Source organism: Lepidochelys olivacea, assembly GCF_965140295.1.
Source record: "Lepidochelys olivacea isolate rLepOli2 genome assembly, chromosome: 19".
In the NCBI taxonomy this organism is placed as follows: domain Eukaryota; kingdom Metazoa; phylum Chordata; order Testudines; family Cheloniidae; genus Lepidochelys; species Lepidochelys olivacea.
This window is the reverse complement of record NC_140429.1, coordinates 2603198-2626250: the sequence shown is the minus strand read 5'-3', so window position 1 is coordinate 2626250 and position 23053 is coordinate 2603198. Positions and strand designations below refer to the sequence as shown.

Sequence of the window (23053 nt, the reverse complement as noted above, 5' to 3'; positions counted from 1 at the left end):
GTGAACATGCCGGGGCCTGGCTTGCTTGCCTCTAGTGTCCCTTCAAGAAAACCAGCCTTTTGCAGGAGCGCTGGACTTTGAACGTCACCTAGGGCCTGATTTCCAGAAGTGCTGAGCACCCTCAGCTCTCATTGACTTCAGCTGGGTTTGGGGGCTCTCAGCACCTCAGGAGATCAGGTCCATACTATGTTGCCCCCCTACCCTTTCCAGCAGCTAGTTCAGGCCTGGCTTGGAGAGTAATAACAGCAATGATAGGATGGGTGGATATGTCACTCCTGCAGTAGAGCTAGAGGGAACAGAAGCCCCCCCCCACCCCCTGCCAATCTGCCCGTGAGAGGAGAGCAAGAGGTGACAGAACCATTGCAGCATCACAGAAACAAATACACACAGCTGGCAAACACTGGATTTCAGAACGTTACAATGACGTGTTCAAAGGAAACAAACCAAGGTAACATAAAAAAAAAACAAAACCCGAAAGGGAAACCTTCCCTACGAATTGTATACGACACACAGAGCCGGAGTCGGAGTGGCTGCTGGGGCAACACATACAGGTTTGGAATGGTTACATGGCTGTACAACACTTTACCTGCGAAGCATCGCCAGTCCCCACTGCCACATAATAACCGTTTTATTGGCAGCCTGGACCACCACCCAACAGTCCCATCCAGTGCAATACTGAGAGCAACCGAGAGAACTGAAGCACAGCCCGCCTGCCAAATGGCTCGATTGAAAATCCTGAAAGGAAATAACCCTATGGCTAATGAGCGGAGGTCAGGTGCAGCTTGAGAAACCATTGCCTCGCAGGGTGAGCAGGGATCGCGACTGGCTATATTAATGCTTGACAGCAGCTAATGCTGCTGTGATGCGAGCAGACCAATAACTTCCTGAGCTGACAGTCAGGATGAGCAAACTGGTTGAGTGTAAAGAAGGGTCTACTCGAATCACTGCCCAAACCCCAACACTGGGGGAGTTTTGAACAAGCCTTAAGAAGCTGCATTTCATCTCTGGGCTTCTCAGGGTGAGCTGGGGGTGGGTTTGCTGCAGTGCAGCTTCCGCTGCAGCATCCCGTGCCCAGCCTACTCCTTCCAAAGCTACGGAAAATCGCTACGCTCCATCTCCGAAGCCAGCCCAATCGATTAAAAAATACTGTTTCAAAAAGTAAACAGGCTAGTGGCGGTTCCATGCTGGGCTGGCAGGCTGGGAGACTCAATGCCTTAATTTACTTGCCATCTATGGTACTGCCTCCCTGTAAAGCTGTGGTATTTGAGCACCTCACAATCCCTTAGGCATTTATCCCAATGACACACCAGGAGGCCGGATGGTGCTTTCAGATAGGGAGCCAAGGCCTAGAGAGACGAAGGGTATGTCTACATTGCACACACAGCATGGGCTCTGACTCAGGTTTGAGCCCAAGCCCCGCTTCGGTCCACACACAAATCAGTCTGACTTGGGGGTCAGCAAGCGCTCAGGACCTGGGTCCTGCTGGGGGGGTGAGTCAGAGACCGAGTCCCGCTGAGTGTCAGGTCCGAGCCTTGTTGTTTTGCAGCGTGGCTGCAGGCCAAGCCACAGATCGGAGTCAGAAGGGCTGCGTAGTGCGGTATGGACCCATTAGAACGGCTGTGAGACCTGGGGCCGGCAACTGTAAACCCAGGTGTGCAATGCAGTGTAGATGCTCAAGTGAGGGCTTGGAACCATCGAGTCCACAAGCCCAGGTCCCACAGCCCCGGGTTTACACTGCAGAGTAAACACACCCTTTGCGACATGCCCAAGGTCACATAGGAGTGAGGAAGGGAACCTAGCCCAGGTCGACCCCATCGTAGGCTAGCGCTCTAAACGTGGGATCATCCTGCCCCCCAGTGCACAGCCTGAGCAGTGGCAGGGCACACGTTCCTCACAGCACCCCACGCCCTTGGCTGGACGTCCCACCTCACAGGCTGACCGGTGAGTTCATTATCCCTTTTGGTAACATGGTCCCACTTGGACACCCAGTTCATTTCATACGCCAACCCCTAAAGACCCATGAAAGGTCCCGACTTTTGGTCACTATGGACCTAGGTTAGGTTTGAACTGGTGACCTAGCAGTAAACAGCTCAGCAGCTTAGTACCCGTCCCCTGGCCTCAGATAGCTCTTGCTGCGCTGACTCTTTGCAAATGTCCCCAGGGTAACAAGTGAGCATATAGAGAAGCAAATAAATAGCATAACATTAACTTGGGGTTTAGAAAGTGCAGTGAAGTTTCTCAGCTACCCATCTCCGTGAGGGCCACGTAGATCCGTGGCTTGGTCCTTGCCAGAGAACCCCAGGTAGCCGGATAATGAGCTTAGAAGACTGTTCATTGACATTTCCTTAGAAGATAGGGAGCTTTATAAAGTCTTTAGCCAAGTCTGCGGGGCTCCCTCCCCACCAGGGCATCACAGGGGACAGTAGCTGCAGAAAGGAGACAGCTGCAGAGCAAGTCTGGACTCCAGAGCCTGCAGCCTCTGCATGGACCCTGCACGCAGCTGATGTTTTGTTTTCAGGGATCCGCCGTCCTTCCTCTCTGCATCATAGCCACCTTCCCCCAGCTGCAGATGGCTGCAGCTCCTTTAGTAAGTCAGCACTGCCCTGAGTGTCGGCCAGCGGGGCTGCCTGGGTTGCTCTCTCCCTCCGTAGGGCTCTCTTCAGTATTCCCAGCCTTGCCGGCCTGGGGAGAAAGAGACTAGAGGAGCTTTCAGGGAAGGTACTTAGGGCCTGATTCTGTGGGCTGCAGAGTACACTGTCCTCGCTGAAGTCCAGAAGAGCAGAGCAGACAGCACCCAGCTCCTTGCTTCCCTGAGCAGGATCAGGATGTGAGCTTCCACCCCTGCCAGCCAGGGAGCCAGACTCCGATTTCCTGCAGGGCGGTGGGATGCACCATCCCCAGGCAGCTGGCCAGCCCTTCGCCTCCCCAAGGCTCCAGGCACTGCCTTGAGAGTATGTGGTGCAAATGCAAACAGCAGCTCGGTGCCTACTCCATGGAGGTTTTGGGAAGGGCAGGGGCTGGCCAGGAGAGCCGCATGTCTGTTTGAGCTGCCCATTCTCCAGGCCTCCGCAAGGCGCTAGAATCTCTGGAAGTCATGCAGGTCCTCGGCCCCATTGATTTTCAGGCCCTGCAGCAGGGGGAAGTCGATCAGCGGCTCCTCCAGGAAGGCTGCGTCCCCCTGGGAACTCTGGCAGTGCAGCCCGGTCTGCGGGGCCCCATGGAACCACAGGTTCTCATAAAGCTTGGGGCTGGGCGTCGACTCGCTCAACAGGGGCTGAGTGGAGTCGGAGCGGATGTAGAGGGGAGATGGGACGTGCTGCTGCTGGCCCCTGTAGCCGTCTGCAACTATCTTGGCGTACTGGACGGCCCCAGCACCGTTGACGTAGGAGCCCGGCCTCGCCTCTCCGGGAGCTCGGCTGCCACTCGGCAGGCTGGAGCTGCTGGGGTGGATGTAGGATTTGGGGAGATCCGGGAAGCTGCCAGCAGCTGCTGGGACGGGGTCCTTCTTCCCCCAGAGCGGTGCCTTCTTCTCGGCTCCTTTTTCGAGCACTGTGATGTCAGAAATGGTCACCAGGCCAGGCTCCCTCGCGCTGGCTGTCTGGAGAGTCTCCTGGGAAACAGGCGTTTGCTCAGGGAAGGCCCGACCGATAGTGAGGTGCGTAGCTTTGGCCCCACCAGCCCCACTGCAGGGCACAGCCCTCTCCTGACTGCTACCGCCTCCCCTATCGCCCCTTCTCAGTACCCCTGAGGGGGGACACTCTCTGCACCGCCTGCTCACCCCAGCCCATCTGCTGCGCAAGCCCCTCTGACCCCCCAACCCCCGTCCTGCCCCTCTCCCGCCAGGCTCTGTGTTCTCAGCCCCACTGCAGCACCCAGAAGCGGCGCTCCTTCCCATGTTGCTTTGGGGCCTGGCTGCAATCTCACCACGGGGCCTAATCCTGCAGGGCGCTGGGTAAGTCAGTGTTCGGCATTTTGCAGGATCAGGCCCCACGCTTTGCCAGTTGAGCTGTTTGCTAGACCTGGCTGCCCAGCAGGGCTGATCCTGCTACCAGGCCCTACCGGCCGATCTGAAGGAGCTTTGCTAGGCTGGCTGCTGCTGATCCAGCTGCTAGTTTCTATTCTTTTCTACTCTGGTGCTTAATCCCTGCCCATCGCAGTTGTGTCTGGCCTTCTCACCAGGGCACTGTACAGTCTCCCAGCCAGGTGCTCAGCTGGTGAGGGGTGACTCAATATTGTGCTCTGGAGTCAGCAGTGATGGGGGAGGACTGACACCTGCCGGACCCTTTCTTACCTGCTGTAGATCGGCCGGCACCCACTTGCCTAGGCTGCTGTTAGCTGGGTCCGGGACGCTGGGCCAGAACTGATTCTTCACTCTGTTGGTCACATAACAAAGAAGCTCAATGAGAGGCCGAGGGGATGCTTAATGACAGGGCGGCTGGCCGATCGGTCTGTCAGGGCTTGGGTTCTTGGGGGGGATTGGCAGAGACTCAGCTGGCAGGATGAAATCCAGGGCTTGGGTTCTTGGGGAGATTGGCAGAGACTCAGCTGGCAGGATGAAATCCAGAGCTTGGGGCTGTGTTTGTACAACACCGAGCAGAGGCTCTGCGTCTGTCATATCACAATATAAATAATAACTGGAGGCAGTGCACAGTCCTTCACTGCACCTGTCTGAGCCTACCTCTGCCTCTGTTCAGATACCTGCCGTCAGTGAAGAGGACATCGCTCCTCTGGGGTTGAGTCCACACCCCATGGAGCTCCACTGATTCACCTCAGCGTGGGATCTGGCCTGGTGTGAAAAGCACAAAGCTCCCATACTTGTGAGTGTCCCTGAGCCGAAGAGGGAGGAAATGTCTGCCCAGCCCTTTGACTCCAGCCCCCTTCATTGTCTGGACAGAGGTCGGTGCCCGTGTGTCGCACAGAAGGGCCGCACAGGTCACAGCTGCAATGCGGGAGGCTAAGTGGCTAATAACGCGCTGCCAAGCCCATAGAGGGCTGCTGATCCATGGGCACTCACCTCCGATTCTTCTGGAAGCAGACGATTAATACTATGAGCAAGACACACAAGAGGCCAAAGAACAGGAGGAGATACTGGATTTCTTTCTCGTCTGGAAAAGAGATAGGATCTGGGTTGTATGAAAAGCTCAGCCCTGTGCATAAGGGGGTCAGGTGGGTGGCATGGCGTGACCGGAGTATCCCCCCGAGGCAGGTGGGGGTTGGGCAACAAAAATGATTCGGGATCTGGAACGGCTGCCATATGAAGAGCGATGAATAAGACTGGGACTTTTCAGCTTGGAAAAGGGACAATTAAGGGGATATGATAGAGGTCTATACAGTCATAACTGGTGTGGAGAGAGTAAATAAAGGAAGTGTTATTTACTCCTCATAACACAAGAACTAGGGGTCACTAAATTAAATTAATAGGCAGCAAATTTAAAACAAACACAAGGAAGTATTTCTTCACACAACACACAGTCAATCTTTGGAACTCCTTGCCAGAGGATGTTGTGAAGGCCAAGACTATAACAGGGTTCAAAAAAGAACTAGCTAAGTTCATGGAGGACAGGTCCATCAGTGGCTATTAGCCAGGATGGGCAGGGATGGTGTCCGTAGCTTCTGTTTGCCAGAAGCTGGGAATGGATGACAGGGGATGGATCACTTGGTGGTTCCCTGTTCTGTTCGTTCCCTCTGGGGCACCTGGCATTGGCCACTGTCGGAAGACAGGATACTGGGCGAGATGGGCCTTTGATCTGACCCAGTATGGCCGCTCTCATGTTCTTATGATCCTGGGGTGCTTTGTGCTAAGCAGCTGGAGTGGACCCAGGAATTAGTCCCAGTCGCCTCAGCAACCCCCATGTGCTCCCCTGCCACCTAGGGCTGGGCCAAGTTCACATGCAACTTGGGATCCATCTGTCCCTAGAGTTCATGGGTGTGTGTGTGTGTGTTTGTGTGTGCGTGTGTGTGCACATGCCGGTCTGTGTGCACGTGTGTGCCGGTCAGTGTGAGTGTGAGTGTGAGGGGTGTGGTCCCAGGGCTATCTCCTCCCCCACCGCTGCCACATGGGCCACATAGCGCCTCTGATCACCGCTTTGGGCCCACCCCACACGCCGTGGGGTCCCAGCCCACGGCCTTACCCAGCGCCGGGGTCACCAGCGTCAGAGCCGTGCTGTTGGTGCTGCCGGCTGCTGTGGACGCCATCATGTGCACTTTGTACATCGTCGAAGGCAGCAGGCCCCTGAGGGTGAAGGTGGTGAAGGAGGAGTTCACAACGGCACCTAGGAAGCAGGTACAGCTCTTAGTGACCCTGAGCTCCCAATCCCGCCGCGCGCTCACACCCCTTACGGACCCGCTCCTAGTCCCGGCATCATCTCCAGGAGCTAAATCCAGAGCCCGGCGCTGGGGCCGTGGTCACCTGCACCAGTGGGTCTGACTGGAATCGAGCCCCCATCTCCTCAACAAAAGACAGGACAACAATGGGGAAGGGGAGAGGGGACGGTGATGAGGGAGAAGAGAAAATAAAACCCTGACCCCACAACAGTGTGACCCCCTGAAACCTCCCCCCACTTCCCAGACCTATAGTACAGCCCCCGACATTCACACACCTAGAGGAAGGATGGGCACTGGCCTGGGACTCAGGAGAGCTGGGATCAATTCACTGCTCTGCCACCGATGGCTTGTGTGACCACGCATAGGTCATTCAGCCTCTCCTGCCAGATTTGCAAAGGGATTTGGGCACCATAGGATGCAGGTAGGCGCCTAGTGGGATGTTTATAGATTCACAGATTCCAAGGCCAGAAGGGACCACTGTGATCATCTAGTCTGACCCCCTGTACAAGACAGGCCAGAGACCTGCCCCACAGTAATTCCTAGGACAGATCTGTTAGAAAAACAGCCCATCTTGATTTAAAAATTGCCAGTGATGGAGAATCCACCAGGCCCCTCGCTAAATTGTTGTAATGGCTAATTACACTCACTGTTAAAAATGTATACCTTATTTCCATGTCTGAATTTGTCTAGGCTCTACTTCCAGCCATTGGATTATGTTAGATCTTTCTCTGCTAGACTGAAGAGCCCATAATTAAATATTTGTTTCCACGCAGATATTTATAAACTGCAATCAAGTTCCCCTTAGCCTTCTCGTTGTTAAGCTAAATAGATGGAGCTCCTTGAGTCTGTCACTAGGAGGCAGGTTTTCTAATCATTCTCGTGGCTCTTTTCTGAACCCTCTCCAGTATATCAACATCTTGCTTGAATTGTGGGCACCAGAACTGGGCACACTAGTAACACAACAGTTGCACCAGGGCCAAATACAGAGGTAAAATAACCTCTCTGTTCCTCCCTGAGATTCTCATTTATGCATCCCAGGGTTGCATTAGCCCTTTTGGCCACATGGTCACATGTTCAGCAAATTATCCACCCTGACCCCCAAATCTTTTTCAGAATCATGGCTTCCCAGGATAGAGCCCCATTCTGAAAGTAGGGCCTGCATTCGGTGTTCCTAGACACATACATTTACATTGAGCCACATTAAAACCATAGTGTTTGCTTGCAGCCGGTTTCCCAAGTGACCCAGGTCGCTCAGAAGCAGTGACCTGTCCTCTTTATTATTTACAATTTTTGTGTCATCTGCAAACTATCAGTGACGATTTTATGTTTTCTTCCAGATCATTGATAAAAATGTTAAATAGCATAGGCCCAAGAACCAATTCCTGTAAGACCCAATGGAGACACAGCTGCTCAGGGATGATTCCCCATTTACAGTTACATGTTGAGACCTATCAGTTAGCCAGTTTTTAACCCCTGAATGTCTGCCATGATAATTTTATATCTTTCAAGTTTTTTAATCAAAATAGCATGTGATACGAAGGCAAGAGCCCTCCAGCAGTCTAGGTCTAGTACATCAACACTACCTATTAACCTTATCAATCAAACTTGTAATCTCAGCAAAAAAAGATAGGAAGTTACTTTGACAGGATCTGTTTTCCATAAGCCCATGTTGATTTGTATTAATTATATCTCCCATCTTTAATTCTTTATTAAACAAGTCCTGCATCAGGCCCTACATTATCTTGCCTGGGATCGATGTCAGCTGACAGGCCTATAATTACGCAGGTCGTCCTGTTTAAAAATTGGCACAACATTAGCTTTCATTCAGTCTTCTGGAACTTTCCTAGTGTTCCAAGACTTATTGAAAAACAACAATAATGGTTCAGCAAGCTCCTCAGCCAGCTCTTTTAAAACTCTTGGATGCAAAAGCACTTAGGCTGCCAGCCCTCATTGAAATCAACAGGAGTTCAGCACCTAGGTGCCTCTGAAAATCCCACTGTACCTCATCTGCATTTTAGGTGCCTAAATACCTGTACAAACCTGTCTCTGAGTCTCAGATCCCCACCTGCCCAAATGGGCATAAGAGCAGGTCTCTGTTTCACAGGAGGGTTGGGAGGATAGATCCATTAGAGACAGGGAGGTACTCAGACACTGTGATGATGGAAGCTGTATAATACCTTAGACAGACAGATATAGGTTCACAGGGCCACATCCTGAGAAGTCAGTGGGGTGACACTGATTTACACCAGCTGAGGATCTGGCCCCATAGATTTTTAAAGCCACAAGAGACAGGACATTATAACACTCTAATCTGACTCCTGCATAGCCTGGGTCAGAGCCCCTCCCGCAGGGATTCCTGCATTGCGCCCAGTCGCTTGGGGTTGAAAAAGAAACAACCTGCATGCCTGGAACAAGCGAACTCTTAGCAATCTCTAGGACTAAAATGTACCTTGCGTTTTAGCGCACTGCAGAAATAGCCCCCTCTCTGCCCCTTCCCCTGCTGCTGTTCCCATTAATTCCATATTTCAGAGGGTTTTGTTTTAAAGGACTATCACAAGGAGACCAATTCTAATATGCCCCAGGCCCATCTAGCCCAGCCATCAGACACAATGTGTCCCAGACACACCCCCATCTATCTCATCATGAGTTCCTCGCAAGAGGTGTCAGACAAGGCCACATTTGTAATGAGGCCCACACCCATCCCTGCTCCTGCCCTTAAGCATGTTGCATGGTGGGAGCTTCCTTGCTGCTGACAGGCCCTTGTGCAGGGGATCACGTTTGGATTACTATCCCTCCAGCCCATGGGAAATACAGTGCTACAAAGCACTGGGCAGGTCGACGAGTGCAAGGGTGGCAGTGAGGCAGGCAGGACTTACGGAGCTCATCCCTGGTGGTGCTGGTCCAGAAGATGGTGTAGTTCGTGATGAAGCCGTTCTGCATCTCAATGGGGACTGGGTCCCAGCTGAGCTCGGCGTGGGACTTGCTGATGCTCTTTAGGTGGAATTTAGGGGCACACGATGGAGCTGAAGTGGGAGAAGAACATGAAAGGTACAAAAAGCAGCCCAGGGCACTGTGGTGCAGATTCCTATAGGGTCCCCAATATGGGCCGGAGGGCAAAGAGGCCTAGATAAGAGCAGGTATTTGTGAGAAATCTGACTGCTTGGAGGTCGGGGAGCTCAGGACCCACACACCTCTTCACCTGAATGCCCTGTAAGCAGGGGGCCAGATCCCCAGCTGGTGTATGCCGGTGCAGTATGTCAGTGGGATTACACTGATTTGCCCCAGCTGAGCACCTCACCCAAGAAGTCTGGTTGTCTTGTGGTTCTTGCACGGTGATCTCTTGCAGAAGATCATTCTGCAGTTAATCCTCTGATCTGCCAAATTCCACGGAGCCAGGAGACACTTTTCATAAGAGCAGGGGTTTGGCCCGCTGCCCTGGGCTGGTCTTTCAGCACCCCCATTCATGTGTGCTGTTGGGCTGCCACCCTCCACCCCAGAGATGGCTGCATTTCAGTCATGCTGCCTGGACTTAGTTTGTGAAGCAGTTTGGGGTCATTCAGGATGGGAGATGCTATAGAAACACATACCCTTCTCTTTTGAATAGGCTGTTGTGTGCAGGGGCAGCCCCACCGCGTCCGCGTACAGGGGGTACACGGAGATATTGTATAGCTGGAAAGGTTCAATATTTTCTGGAAGAGAAAACAAGAGGAGGTGATTAAACCAGCACGGCTACAAGCACTGAGAGCCCTTTACTCAATCTTCAGAAGCAGGGAGGGTGCCCTCTGCACTGCCAGCATACCTTGCATCTCCATTCAATCAGACACCACGGGTTGGCTGATGCATCAAATGTTTACTTCCCATCATGTACCTGGTACATGAGGCAGCATCCAAGGGGTTAAATGGCATAGCATTGACATTATGGGAATGAAAACAAACCTTGGAAGGTACATGGTAACTGAAGGGGGGTTGCAGGATGGATACAGAGCAAAAAAGGGGGGTCGGTGGATGGATACAGGGCAGAGACGTGGGGGTCGGTGGATGGATACAGAGCAGAGACAGGGGGGTCGGTGGATGGATACAGAGCAGAGACAGGGTGGAGGTGTGTTGCAGGATTGATACAGAGCGGAGACAGGGGCTTCGGCGGATGGATACAGAGCAGAGATGGGGGGTTCGGTGGATGGATACAGAGCAGAGACAGGGTGGAGGTGTGTTGCAGGATTGATACAGAGCGGAGACAGGGGCTTCGGCGGATGGATACAGAGCAGAGATGGGGGGTTCGGTGGATGGATACAGAGCAGAGACAGGGTGGAGGTGTGTTGCAGGATTGATACAGAGCGGAGACAGGGGCTTCGGCGGATGGATACAGAGCAGAGATGGGGGGTTCGGTGGATGGATACAGAGCAGAGACGGGGGCGTGTTGCAGGATGGATACAGAGCAGAGACGGGGGGTTCGGTGGATGGATACAGGGCAGAGACCTGTAAAATCGAGGGGCAGCTCAGAAACATGGGGAGTCAGAAGACACAACCAGGCTGCCCCCTGTAAGCCCGGGCCAGCAGATCCCCTCCTGGCAGGTGTCCAGCCTCTAAGGTTCCATGTGCTGCGGATAGACCTTAGACCAGTGAATCGAAGGGGCGAAAGGCCAGGAACCCACCTTTGCTGCCCTCCCACGCCCGAGGCTTCTGCCCAAACCCTGCCCCTTAGCGCCCTACCTCGGATTAGTGCCTTGGTAGCACTCCTGTTCCACTCCACCTGCCAGCTCACGCTGCGGCCGGCTGGCCCCGGCAAGGATGCCTGGCGCCACTCCAGTATGTACCCAGTGGCTGTGGCTCTGGGGGCCTCCCAGTGCACCCAGAGGCTGTGCTCATCGCAGGGGGAAGTGTGGATCCCGGCCAGGGGCTGACCTGCGAACAGTGTGGGAGGGCGCAATCAGGCACAAACAGTCACAGCCGCAGCCCCAGGAGGCAGGAGGGGTGAGAGAAGCTGTGTGTGGGATATGGGGGGGACGGGGGTGGGCAGGGATGGGGGGGGCGGCGGGGAGGGCATCAGAACCTGTGCTGCTGTTCTTTGAGCTCACCGTGGAGTCAGAAAACCCAGAGGATGCCACGGACCCTCTGCAGCTGCCTGGGGTAGAGGAGAGGGCATGGGGCCTGTGAGTCTGCGAGCCAGGGAAGCGTCTTCTCTTGCCAAGCAGCCATGGGAATGTCAGGACTCACTGCCTGGTCTGGGGTCTCGCACTCTGCCCTTGCTCAGGGCACAGGCCTGGCCATTAGTTGCTCTCTTGTCATTCAAAAGGATGGTTCTGAGATTACAGGCTGGCTCCTCTGCTGGTGTAAACTGGTGTCACTCCGTTGGCTCCAGCTGATTCACACCAGCTGAGGAGCTGGCCCTCCGGCTAATCACTCTCAACAGCCTTTACAACATGCGCCTGAGGCCAGCATGGTGTCTGCCGGGTTTCATCCCCAGCTCCCCTGCAATGCTCTGCAGCCCAGGAAGTGCACCGGGGTGCCCATCTCGGGGTCACTGCGTGTCTGCGGGATCACGGAGGAGCCCAGAGATCACACTCCGACAGGCAAGTGCCTCTACTTATTACTGGGGCCGTGACCAAATACAGACAGTCCAACTTCTTGGAGCCAGACAAAGGAGTGACAGGGGGGGCTCCTGGCCCACGTGCAGCGGAGCTGAGAAATCAAAGGGTTTCTGCAGAGCGGAGCCCACCTGAAGGTGCTTTCAGGGTTTCAGAGACATGCTGCTTTGAACAGACTGCAAGGATGTCTAGCGAGCCCCTACCTTTCTTCTCAAGGAAGATAACTTCTGTTGCTGCAGACTCGCCCGCTGAGTTATAGGCTGCGAGATAAACTCTCCTGACCCCAGCCAGCACAGAGAAATTGCACTGAGTCTCTGTCGTGTTGCAGACAGCTGTTAGCTCCACATTCCTCCGTCTGGGATTCAGGGAGACCCAGTACCCCAGGATCCTGCCATTCATCTCGTTCCTCTTCAGAGCCTGCACAGAGTGGGTAGAACCGCGGTTGGGTTAGTGTGGGGCCCCCGGCCTGCAACCAGAACCCGTTGTGGAGAGCACCATGCAGGGCTGATTTACTGTGTTTGGTGCTTAGCTCTTAGGGGGACGGGTCCTACAGCAACAATTGGGCAGGGGAGAAAAGGGTGGGGCAGACTGTCCTAGCAATGGGGAGCCCAGGACAGCGACAGGGGCTGGGGCAGTCTCAGTGTGTCCCATGATAAAGGGCTCACCTGTCTCTTCCCCCACAGACAAGCCATGGGTAATAATAGGGGCCATCGTACAACGAGCCACGTGTGCATTCTGCTGCTAGGGTCATGTCCAGCCTTACCTTCCACAGCAGGTGAACCTCTGCTCTCTTCCCAGAGTCCACGGGAGTCATCTTCCACCAAACGTCCAGCTTCCCTGCAGGAGCTTGGGCACGCAAGAAGAGAGGGAGGAGTGGGGGTTTCTTTCACCCGTTCTTCCCAGCTGCCCTTTACTGGTACACGTGACAGACCCAACACAGATGTGCTGGTCTCAGTGGATCGGAACGTCACTAAAACTCAGTCTTGCACCTTCGACAGCTGCAAGCCCCATTCCTAGGCCTGGTCTACGGTCACAAGCTATACCGGACCTCTGCCAGGGCAGTTACATTGGTACCGTCCCCGTGTGGGTGGGTCTCTTGGTATAAAGGTGCCCGATGCCAGGTTAGTTTCTCCGTATAGGAGAAGAGGAATAGCTGTACCAGGACAAGGCCCCCTTAGCCCACTATAACTGCACCCACAGGTATAAACAGATGGGTAAAAGATCACACCCCTAAGGGACATTGCTTTACAGGGACCAAACATGTGTGCAGAGCAGCCCTTAGACCGTGGGCACCTTCGGGCAGAGCCCTTGTCTCCTCGTTGTGCACCGAGCTGGCCCATCGCCCAGCAAATAATCATCCGGAACAACACCTGCCCCAGAGCAGAAGCCAGGCCACGTGCGAGAGTGAAACTGGCCTGACCCACATGCCAGGGGCAGTAAATGGGCACTGCTCCCAGCATGGGGCGCCTTAGAGACCCACTGCAAACGCCAATAAGCAGGGGTCGGACCCCAGGCGCCCCTGGGCCTCTTCCTTTGCCCTCCTCAGTGCCCCATCACCAAGCTCTGCGTGTGTCACCGTGTCCTTCCACCCTGCCCCGGTCACTCGGCAAAGCCACAGCCCCAGGTGCGCTGTGGGATCACAACGCACCAGCACTGGGGACGCTGTGGGGTCCCAGCCCTAGGGCTCGGTCCGTGGTCTCTCGGCTGAGGCTGCTGGGGTGGGTATGGGGCAGCAGTGAGGATGGCTCTCTGTCGTGTTTGTTTCACACCGGGGCCTCCCAACAGCCCTGGCATGGGAAGGACTCCCTGGGTCCCTGGGCCTGAGTCAGTCTGACCCTGTGGTGCGGCTGGTCCCCCGTCAGGACCCACCTTTCTCGTGGGTGATGAAATTCCACTCCGGGCTCCAGTCACTCCAGTAGCCCATCGCTGTGACCCTCCTGCAGCGCATCTGGAAGCGATAATCCGTCCCAAAGAGGAAGCCGCAGTGATGGGTCTTCAGGTTGGGGCTGACAATGTCGGGGACCTGGTTGCAAAGTAAAGCAACGTTTTTGGCAGCTGTCAGAGGCAACCCCATGTGGCCCCGACCCTCCCCCGACCCTCCCCCGGCTTGTGCCCTGCGCGTCGTTCACACCCGGGCAAAGGAGACCGAAGTGGGCGTGAAGAGCTACCTGGGGTAGCCCCTGACAACCCGTTCTGCTGTGGCAGCCTTTTGTGGATGTAACTGAGCGCGTGAGGGACTGGGCCCGGGGGAAGCCAGCCCCGCTTCTCTCTTGCTCCTTCCCAGCAAAGCTTTTTCACCCCTCTGTGGACAAAGCTGCACAGCCCACTGGAGACGGGTCCGAAAAGAAGAGTCACACACAGAGTGTGGGATCTGATGGGCAAAGTCCACTGCGGCCAGCGCAGCCTTCAGACCCGGGGGGAATCAGTTCTTGTGTGCTCCCAGAGAGCCCCGCTCTTAAAGGCCAGGGCCAGGCTCCAGGGGCCTGGCTCCGCGCACTCCCCAGGGGAACCCCATGCCTTTCGGGCGGGGTGGGGGGGTGTTACACTTAAGGGAGGGGAGAATCAGCCCAGGAAACTTGTGATCTAAACAAGGGAATGGTGCTGCTTCAAACTAGAGGGACATCTCCAAAGGGAATCTGTGTCGCAGGTTGCCAGGGACTGGCGCGGAAACGGGCTGGCGGCAGGAGATGCATTGATGGGGCTGGAGAAGCACAGACGAAGACGTGATTGTTAGTGGCTCCGAGAGGGTGGAATTCCAAGCTGTCTGGCCTGGATCGCTCTGCTCTGGTCTTTGCTTGGTGGGGCAGGTGCTCAGCCTCGCTCCCCTGGGGTCAATGAGCCAGATCCCCAATGGGCGCAAAAGTGGCTATTGATTTGGAGCCACCAATCGGAGACGCCTTAAAGGGGCCTGAGTCTCAGAGGGTGGCTGCTCAGCACTTTCTGAAAATCCAGGCCCCCAAATCACTAGCCACTTTTGGAGAATCTTGGCCCCCGTGGCTGGTGTCTGCCCCCCGCATGCCGTAGGCTGAAGTGTTCAGAAAGCCTCGTCACCCCAGATTTCCAAGTGCTCTACTCCCTTTCTGGCATCTAAGCAAGTGGCCCGATTGCCCAAAGAGCCCAGGGGGCTGGGCGTGAGCTCTGGAAAATCTGACCAGTGTCACAATGGGAGCTCCTGAGGGTGGGAAATTTGTCTCCGATGGTGGTGGTGATGGGAGGCGGGGGGGGGGGGGTGAAGGGGGCGCTGCACATTTGGAGATCCAGCCCTGAGTTCTTGGGAAATCTAGCCGTCAGTGCCCAGCAGGCTGCCTCTCTTCTGTGCCCCATCAGCAGTGGGCACAGGGTGTGTGGCAAACCCAGTGACGAGGGGAGGGGGCGGAGGGTCAAAAGAAGGTACTGGAAGTGCAGAATAAGTCTCTGGACTATCCCTGAGTGGCAGGGAGCTGAATGGGTACAACTGAAGAGCAGACACTGCATTTTAGGAGTGGGGGCTTGAGGGGGACAGGAGAGGTTTCCTTCCCTCCTTCCAAACAGGAGAAAGAAGCCAATGGCTCACTTCTCTCCCCTCAGGACCCTGCCGGAAGAGCAGCTGGAATCTCCCAGTTTACAGATGGGGAAAATGGGGGGCTCTCAGTCGCCCCATGGAAACAGAGGCAGGAACAGATCCCAGGAGTCCTGGCCACTGGACCAGACTTCCTCCAAAGGAACACAGCCCCATGGAGCAATGCCCCAGCCAGCCCCCCTCGCCCGCAGCCAGTCACTCACCAGAGTCCATCCAGGGTCCTCATGGGTCCTGTAGCGGAGCTCACACTGCTGCTCTATGTGGGAGCTGGTGGGAGCCCCTTCCCAGGCCACGGAGATGCAGTCAGTCTGGAAAGGGACTGACTGGATGCTCTTTAGGACAGGGGGATCCAGTTTGGCTACAGGGAATCAAGATAGGTAGCTAGCGAGATGGGGAAAAGCACAAACCACAGCCCGGGCTCGACCCCACTCATCGTTTGCCGGCACACCTTCTCCTGCAGTCAGTGGGAGCCCCAGACCCTGGGGTTCACACGGGGGTTCCCAGCCATCTATCTGATCTGATTTAGGGTTTGTCTTAATCTTGGCTCTGGCTTTAAGCCCCGGCGAGGTGAGTAAGAAAAATAAATGGTTAAAAGAATGCAGCATGAAAAGACCAAGGGAAATAGAAATAATCTGTCAAGGAGTTGGATTCAACATGCAAATGAAATGAAACAATCTCCCACGCATGAGTCTCAGGGCATTACGGGGAGATTGATCCATAATTGCAGTAGGGGAAAAGGGGCCAATCAGAGACTGAGGGAAATGTATTATTATTAATAATTGACAATAACTCATTAATTAATCGTTGCTTTGGCATTCCTGTTGTGTCTTTCCTCCTGAAACCTCCCAATGCACTTATCCCCCTCCCCACCCTGGAGAGGAATTACCCCATCTCGTGCTGTAATGTTGGGCTGACATGAAGCAGCTGTTTAGCAGAAGGGCTCTGTGCTGCGGAGAGAAACATCATCCTGCATCAGTCAAAACCACCTGGAGGGGGGGTGCAGTGAGCAAGTTATAACGACTGCACTGTAATTTGGCCAGGATGTTGGGAGTTAACTCCTACTTAGTAACCTCCCCCCAACACCTAGGGACTCTGGTAACAGAAATCCCAGGTACTGATACACTATGCCAGAGTTTTGCCAGTGGCTTCAACAGGGTCAGGATTTCACCGGCAGAAATGAGCACTTAGGGCCTGCCCAGTCAATGGAAAGACTCTCCCTGATTTTGATGGGCTTCGAATCAGGACCTTAAACAGCAAAATGATAGTAATAAGGATACATCGTATTTGACACGAAGGTTCCATTGATCAGTAGTTTCCAAAGGGTTAACAAATGACTCGCTGATGTTTCAATACATGAGCGAGACAAGGCGGGTGAGCTAATATCTTTGACTGGATCAGCCGCTGCTGGTGGAAGGGCCAAATGTTCGAGCTGCACACAGCTCAAGCAATGGCTAACCACCTGTTAGCGGGACCAGTCAGTCAACAGGTTGCTTATAACCATCTATAACATTTTGTGCTGAGATGCTTGTAACCACCGATAACACATCCTACTCACATCTGTAACCAGCTTAGAACAGCTAGTAATCCTTTATTAACCCTTCGTAAACCATTTATAAATGGAACCTTAAAATAAAGTGTGAGCTAAGAATCTGAAGTGTTTTAATGGGACTTGGTCTAACAGAACTAACTTTCCCTCTCTCTCTCTCTCTCTCTCTCTCAGTTCTTTTGTCCAAACTCTGATTTAGGTGGCTACAAAGGAAGCCCCCAGCTCCGCTACACACCTACATCCGTGGGGTCGATACACAGATGCTCAGACTCAGCTGTGCCCAGGGCATTCTGGACGGACACCCAGATGTCCATTTTCTGGTACAGCTGGAGAAACCTGCGGGGAATGGTGCAGTAGTTCTGGCCGGCTTGTGGGATACAGTCTGGGATCGCCTCCTGGGAAACTTCACACTGGCCTCTGCTCCTGCAGTGCAACGAGACAGGGTCAGTCTGTAGGTCCCCACGAACATTCTGTGTGTTCTCACTGGAGACCCATCCGCCCGAGCTACCAGCCTCACCTTCCTCTCAACTTGCACTCAGCGGTCACACCCAGCTGCTGCTGGTTGCAAAGGGAAGGAGGGGACCCAAACGGGCCCCTTTCCCCTATAATTTCTAGGGCTCTCCATGCGTGGTGTGCAATGGGCAAACAGGCCTGACCATGGCCCTGCTGATGGATTGGAGGCCATGCATGCGGCTGCGGCTCAACACTTACTTGGAGCTTCTCAGAGCCACTTTGGCTGGGAGGTGTCCGTCCAGCCCGGGGTCCCATCGGCACGTCAGGCTGTTCTCAGTGAGGTTCATCATACAGGTTAGATTGTCAGGCTTTGCTGGTGGATCTAGGCAGAAAGCAATGGGGAGAAAGGATCTGAGATGCACTGAGTGGACCTCCCAGGTCTGGGCAGTTAAGCTGCGTGTCCTTGAGCAGCATTGACTGGTCCTGTGTCTGTTAACTATTCACCTACCTACAATTGTAGAACTCTCCTGTAACATGTATAGAGGATACCTATGCCTGAAGCCCTGGAACCCCGAGCCAGGCAGCAAGCACAAGCTTCTCCCTCCCCACACTGCCATATCTTGCCAACCTGCACATGACCTCAAACGGACCTCCCCTCCCCCACACACCAGGAAATGATAACCCCCACCCCATCTCTCCCTGGCCAAAGCAAGAAAGAAGTGAGATGGTATTCAGCACCAGATCCAGCCAGCCTCTTGGAGACATGGCCGACGGCAGTCTGAGTGACCGTGCCTGCAAATGAGGTAGTGGCCCCTAATTACCTGCCCCCACTGGGAGTTCAGTTTAACCCAATTTGCATGTGCAAACACAGGGGTTTTGGTGCAAGGAAAGGGATGCTGGTGCAAATATCAAGAGGACGGGGATGTGCTATTTGCACATGCAGGAAAACATGGCCCTTTGAGTCGAGGCCAGAGGAGACCATGACTTACAGCCTGCGTGGATCTCCGCCATGCCTATCCGCTGTGGGGTGCCGTTCCACACCACGTAACACCACAGCTTGGCCCTGGTTCGGTTGAAATGGCTGATGGTGAGATTGGAAACTTCTGTTCCTTCTGCGCTCTTGTGCTGGCTCCCTGACATGGACATGCTGTCGAGTCTCCATGTGATCTGGATTTCCTCCCCTTCCAAACCACTGCAGCGGTTGCTCTGGATGGTGCAAGAGGCCGTGACTGTAGATCCCAAGAGAGTGGTGGGTGAGTCCACTGTTACCCAGCCACAGGCTCGGGCTCCTGGAGAGTGAGAGAGAACAGCACATCAGGGTGACAGGGCGTTGGGGCAGAAGAGGCTGCCCCTCTGGCCTGCTCCTTCACCGGCACGCCAGGAAATCCTTCTTGCAGCCTGAGTGTGTTACTCTTTTTTCCTGAAAGCCAGCCCCATGTTTAGAAACCTGGGCTCCATCTCGCCCAGTATCTCGCCTCATCTGCAGCATGGGGTGAGTGGTGCCAAAACCCTGCAGTTCTGGGATAACCTGCCCCAGGGAGAGGTTTCCCCCAGGCCCGTTGGTTGGCTGATGCCCTGAAGGAGGAGACTTTATACCCTTTCCAAAGTTCTATGAATTTTAACCCTTTCTATAGCAAATCTGGATGGTGGTGTTAGCTAGATAAATGTCCAAGCCTTGCTTTGGATCCTGCTAAACTCCCAGTCTCAAGGAGACCTTGTGGCAGGGAGTTCCATAGGCTAATGGTGCAAAACAGTGTTTGCTTTTGTCAGCTTTAAATTTGCTGCCATTAAGGTTGAATTTTTCTTTCCCAAATGGAGATTTTAAGGAGCTATCACATTGCACAGCAAGAGCTTAGCACCAAAGGGGCCATGTTGGAGTCTGAAATGGCAAAGGAACAATCAAAGGGCCAGACATGTGGACAGTGCCTTTTGTTAGAGTGTGAAGGGTACCAGCGCCGGGACTCCAGCAACTCCAGCGTTGGCTCGGAGGACTGGGACGCCGCGGGGTCTGGGATTGGGGCCCAGGCTCAGGGGTCTGTCCTAGAGGGTCACATGTTAGGAGTGGGGCCTTCGTTTGCTTTTGGGCTCTTGTGCTCGGTCCACGGTCACTTCAGTGGGGCTCTTCCCTTTCAAAGCCCTGAGACATTGATCTATCATTTTCACTTGTGGCTGGCGAATGGCACTGGGCTGGGAAATTCTCCACTTATCTACAGATCCAGGGTCCAGTACCGCCAGGGCAGGGGGACCGTCCCACCACTCTTCTCCAGCCTGACCTGGATTAGCCACCTCTCCATCAGGCTAGTCCCCAACACAGCCCCCTGCCGCCACTGTCAGTCAGCGCCGAGTCTGGGATATGGACACTAGCAAACTCATTCCATACTGGCCACAGAATTGATGTCAAGTGCATCTGTACGGAGTCAGGAATTTCCCAGTTCCTTGCTGGGAACCACGTCCCTTTGAAACTCACCTCCCAGGAGCAGAAGGAAGAGTGTGGAGCATCCCAGCAGCATCCCAGAGTTCCAGTGTGTGGCCATGATCTGATCCTGGGCTTTGGCATCACCTGGAATTCACAGAATGAGCCCCCTTTACAGGCCCGGGATGATGGCTGTGGAGATGGGAATGTGTTCAGATTAACCTGGCCTGGTACAATCCTACATCAGAGACTTTCTGAGTTACATAGCAGGCAAAATGTACTGGGTTCATTCATCCATCCGTCTATCTACCCCAATGCACCCCCTATCTATCTATCTATCTATCTATCTATCTATCTATCTATCTATCTATCTATCTATCTCACACAGACACACACGCTAACTGGGCATCTGACATATACACTACATTTGTATTTCACAAAGCAAATTTCATTTTGCATCGGCACCCTGAGGCTGTGAATTTCCTCCTTGGTCTGAGACATTTGGTTGATTGCATCAAAGCGTTTCCACACCGTTCACATCCTGGGAGAGCAGAGCCAAGCACAAATGCTCTTGGTGCTGACCCGTGTTACAGATGGTGGTGGCATGTGACGGGTCCTTTCAGTGCTCGCCCGTGGTACATACAGAAGTGAGCGTGTTCCACGCCCCTCCAGCTGTTCCCATTGACTACATTTGGGACGAAGAGGCTCATAGGACTCAAGGCTTGTGTGCCTGCAGCCTGTCACTGCCCATTTTCAGGCCACCTCTCTGGGTCAGAAACACATTCACACAGCCCCTCCAGCCCCCTCCAGCCTGGGAAATAAAGTAACTTGAGTGGCTGGGGGTGCGGCGATGCCCAGGGTGAGCGATTGCCTCTTGGCTCAGGCAGAGACTTGCCCCCCTCAGGTCTGAGCTCAGATGGCCAGAGCCACAACACCCACCCTGCTGTTCGTAACATGCTAGCTTGGCCCCGCAAGCACGAGTCTCCATCCAGGCTGGGAACTTGCTCCCAGCTGCTGGGTAGGCACCCCCTTAGTAAGAGACTGCCCCTGCTGCTCCAAGGAGCTTGTAGCCTGTACAACCAAACCTCCCCCCCCCTAGAGCCCCGGTGCTGCCCGGGCTGGCAAAGAGCACAGAGAATGGGAAAGCACCCTGGCAGTATACCAGCCCCATGCGTGGGGAGAGGCTAGCATGACCTTCGGCCACCAGCGCGACCCCAGCAGCCAGCTCAGAGCTCCACTCAGCCACACACAAGGCAGGCAGGTCCCTCGGCTCCTGCAGAGAAGGGACGGCTGTATTCGTGTCCAGATGTGGCATGCCACAGTGCCAGGGTGGTTTCACCTCCCATGCCATCCAATGGGTGGGTTTAAGAAACATGAAAGGTGGCTTGAGGCTGGGGTTATTTATAGACTCACGAAAGGAATGAATGAGGAAATGCTTCCCTACTTGACAGGCCACATCTGCAGGCCACTGGGATCTTGCCTCCCCCTCCTCTGCAGTCTGTACATCCTCTAAACTATTTTCATGTTCTTCTTCCCAGCCCGCCCCTGCTCCCCCATCCTCACCCCTCCCTCTGCTCCTGAACCCCGGACTGCTGGTTCCTAGGTTCTGACTCCCTCACCTGCTCCTTGCTGCCAATTCCCACCACGATTGGGGCTGGATATCCGGCTGCTCCACTGAGTCCCACAAAAGGATCCCCTCGGTGGGTGGGGTCAATGGTATGATAGCCTGGATCTGTGGCTCATGGTGCTTGGTGATGTGTGAGAACAGGTTATTCCATCTCTCCACCCCTGCTACGGGGAAACGAGCCAGGATAACACTTCTCAGCTCCAAAGCACCGTGCAAACTTTGAATAGCCGCTGAATGATTCTGAGCTGCAGCAGCAGGATGGCGCTGAATGCCGGGACCCCCAGATTCACAAGAATGCATCGTTCACCACCTGTTAAAAGTGGGACGATCCACCCCGAGTAGCTTTGGCCAAGGATGGAGCCGAGCCAGAGCAGTGGGATCCCATCGGACGTTCTGTACAACCCAAGTTTGAGTCGGCACCCAGCCAGCATGAGCTCCATCCCTTACCTCATCTCAACGCCTCGTGCTGCACGCGCCGGCTCGCTACTCCCTCGCAGGACCGGCCCCTGGCTCCCAGGAGAGCAGAGTGTTCCAGCTCTTCTCTAACATGTTGCTTTCACCGTTAGTTCCTCAAAAAAGAAAGAAAAAAAAAAACAACAAAAAAAAAAAGAAACCCACCAACCAGTGCCGTTAATTGCTCTGACTTTCAGAAAAGGTGATTGCAAAATGCTTCCCCGCAGGCTGTATCTGCCTGGCTTTATGGCAGGAAGGAAGGAGCACATCACACGCAGCGAGTGGCTGGGGAAAGGGCTCCCTGCTCATCCTCCCCCCGCCCACTGAGCTTCAAAGGGAGTCCATGAGCGGCCGGGATGGGGCAATAATACTCTAGTTTGCTGTGACCTGCCAGAGCCAGCCAGGCCAGCCTGGCCTCTGAGAGGCTGGCAGGAGGAATACAGCATCCAAGGGGCCCTGGAGCAGAGTGCAGCCTTTGGGAGGGGCTGGATGTGCGCTTTAAGTGCCCTTGTTTGTACAGCCCAGTGCACCATTCAAGGCAGCATGCTGAGAGCTCAGAACCACCCTGCTCATCTGCGGCATGTTCTCCAGGGTTTTGCCCAGCCAGTGGCACATCGGGGAGAGCCCTGCCATCCCCCAGTCTCCACCTTTGGTCCCATGGCCAGGCCCTTCCACAGCTCTTCGTGACAGCTGTCCCCTCACCCCACGCCGGAGAATAACCCTCCAGGGTCTCTACTGTGAGTGCTGCCCTTGCCCGCCCTCCTCATCCTCCCTGGGGTCTGCTCCTGGGTCCTTCCCAGCAGAGACTGAATGGGGAAGGCCTGAATCCAGGATAATCCAGTAAGAGCTGGTGGAGTGGCCGTGTGCTGGGACACAGGGTCCTCCAAGTCACAGAGCCATAGAGTTTAAGGGCAGAAGGGACCTGGTCTGACCTCCTGTGTATCAGAGGCCACCGAGTCCACTCAGCACCCGCCCGCTAAGCTCAGCTAGTGTTTTCTAAACACCCAGAGTTTCCTGCACCAAGGTGATGAGCCGGTGGGCCCTAGCAAAGGCTGCCGAGAAAAGGGGAGACCCACCTCAGCAAAGTCCCTGT

At 54.6% G+C, this 23053-nt stretch overlaps 1 protein-coding gene across 1 annotated transcript; it reads right to left on the bottom strand.

Annotated features, from left to right (window-relative positions):
• Positions 1 to 415: 415 nt before the first annotated feature.
• On the bottom strand, positions 416 to 22082 carry CSF3R (colony stimulating factor 3 receptor). The gene is made up of 16 exons (XM_084652459.1): positions 21955 to 22082; positions 19935 to 20072; positions 18457 to 18756; positions 17726 to 17849; positions 17250 to 17437; positions 15672 to 15826; positions 13779 to 13932; positions 12673 to 12755; positions 12113 to 12326; positions 11035 to 11226; positions 9912 to 10013; positions 9201 to 9347; positions 6132 to 6272; positions 5015 to 5105; positions 4292 to 4373; positions 416 to 3610 (listed from the first exon to the last, which is right to left on the bottom strand). Exons 2-16 carry the CDS (start codon positions 19999 to 20001, stop codon positions 3077 to 3079), a joined length of 2574 nt encoding a protein of 857 aa, XP_084508585.1. The 5' UTR covers positions 20002 to 20072; positions 21955 to 22082; the 3' UTR covers positions 416 to 3076.
• Between the last annotated feature and the right edge of the window lie 971 nt (positions 22083 to 23053).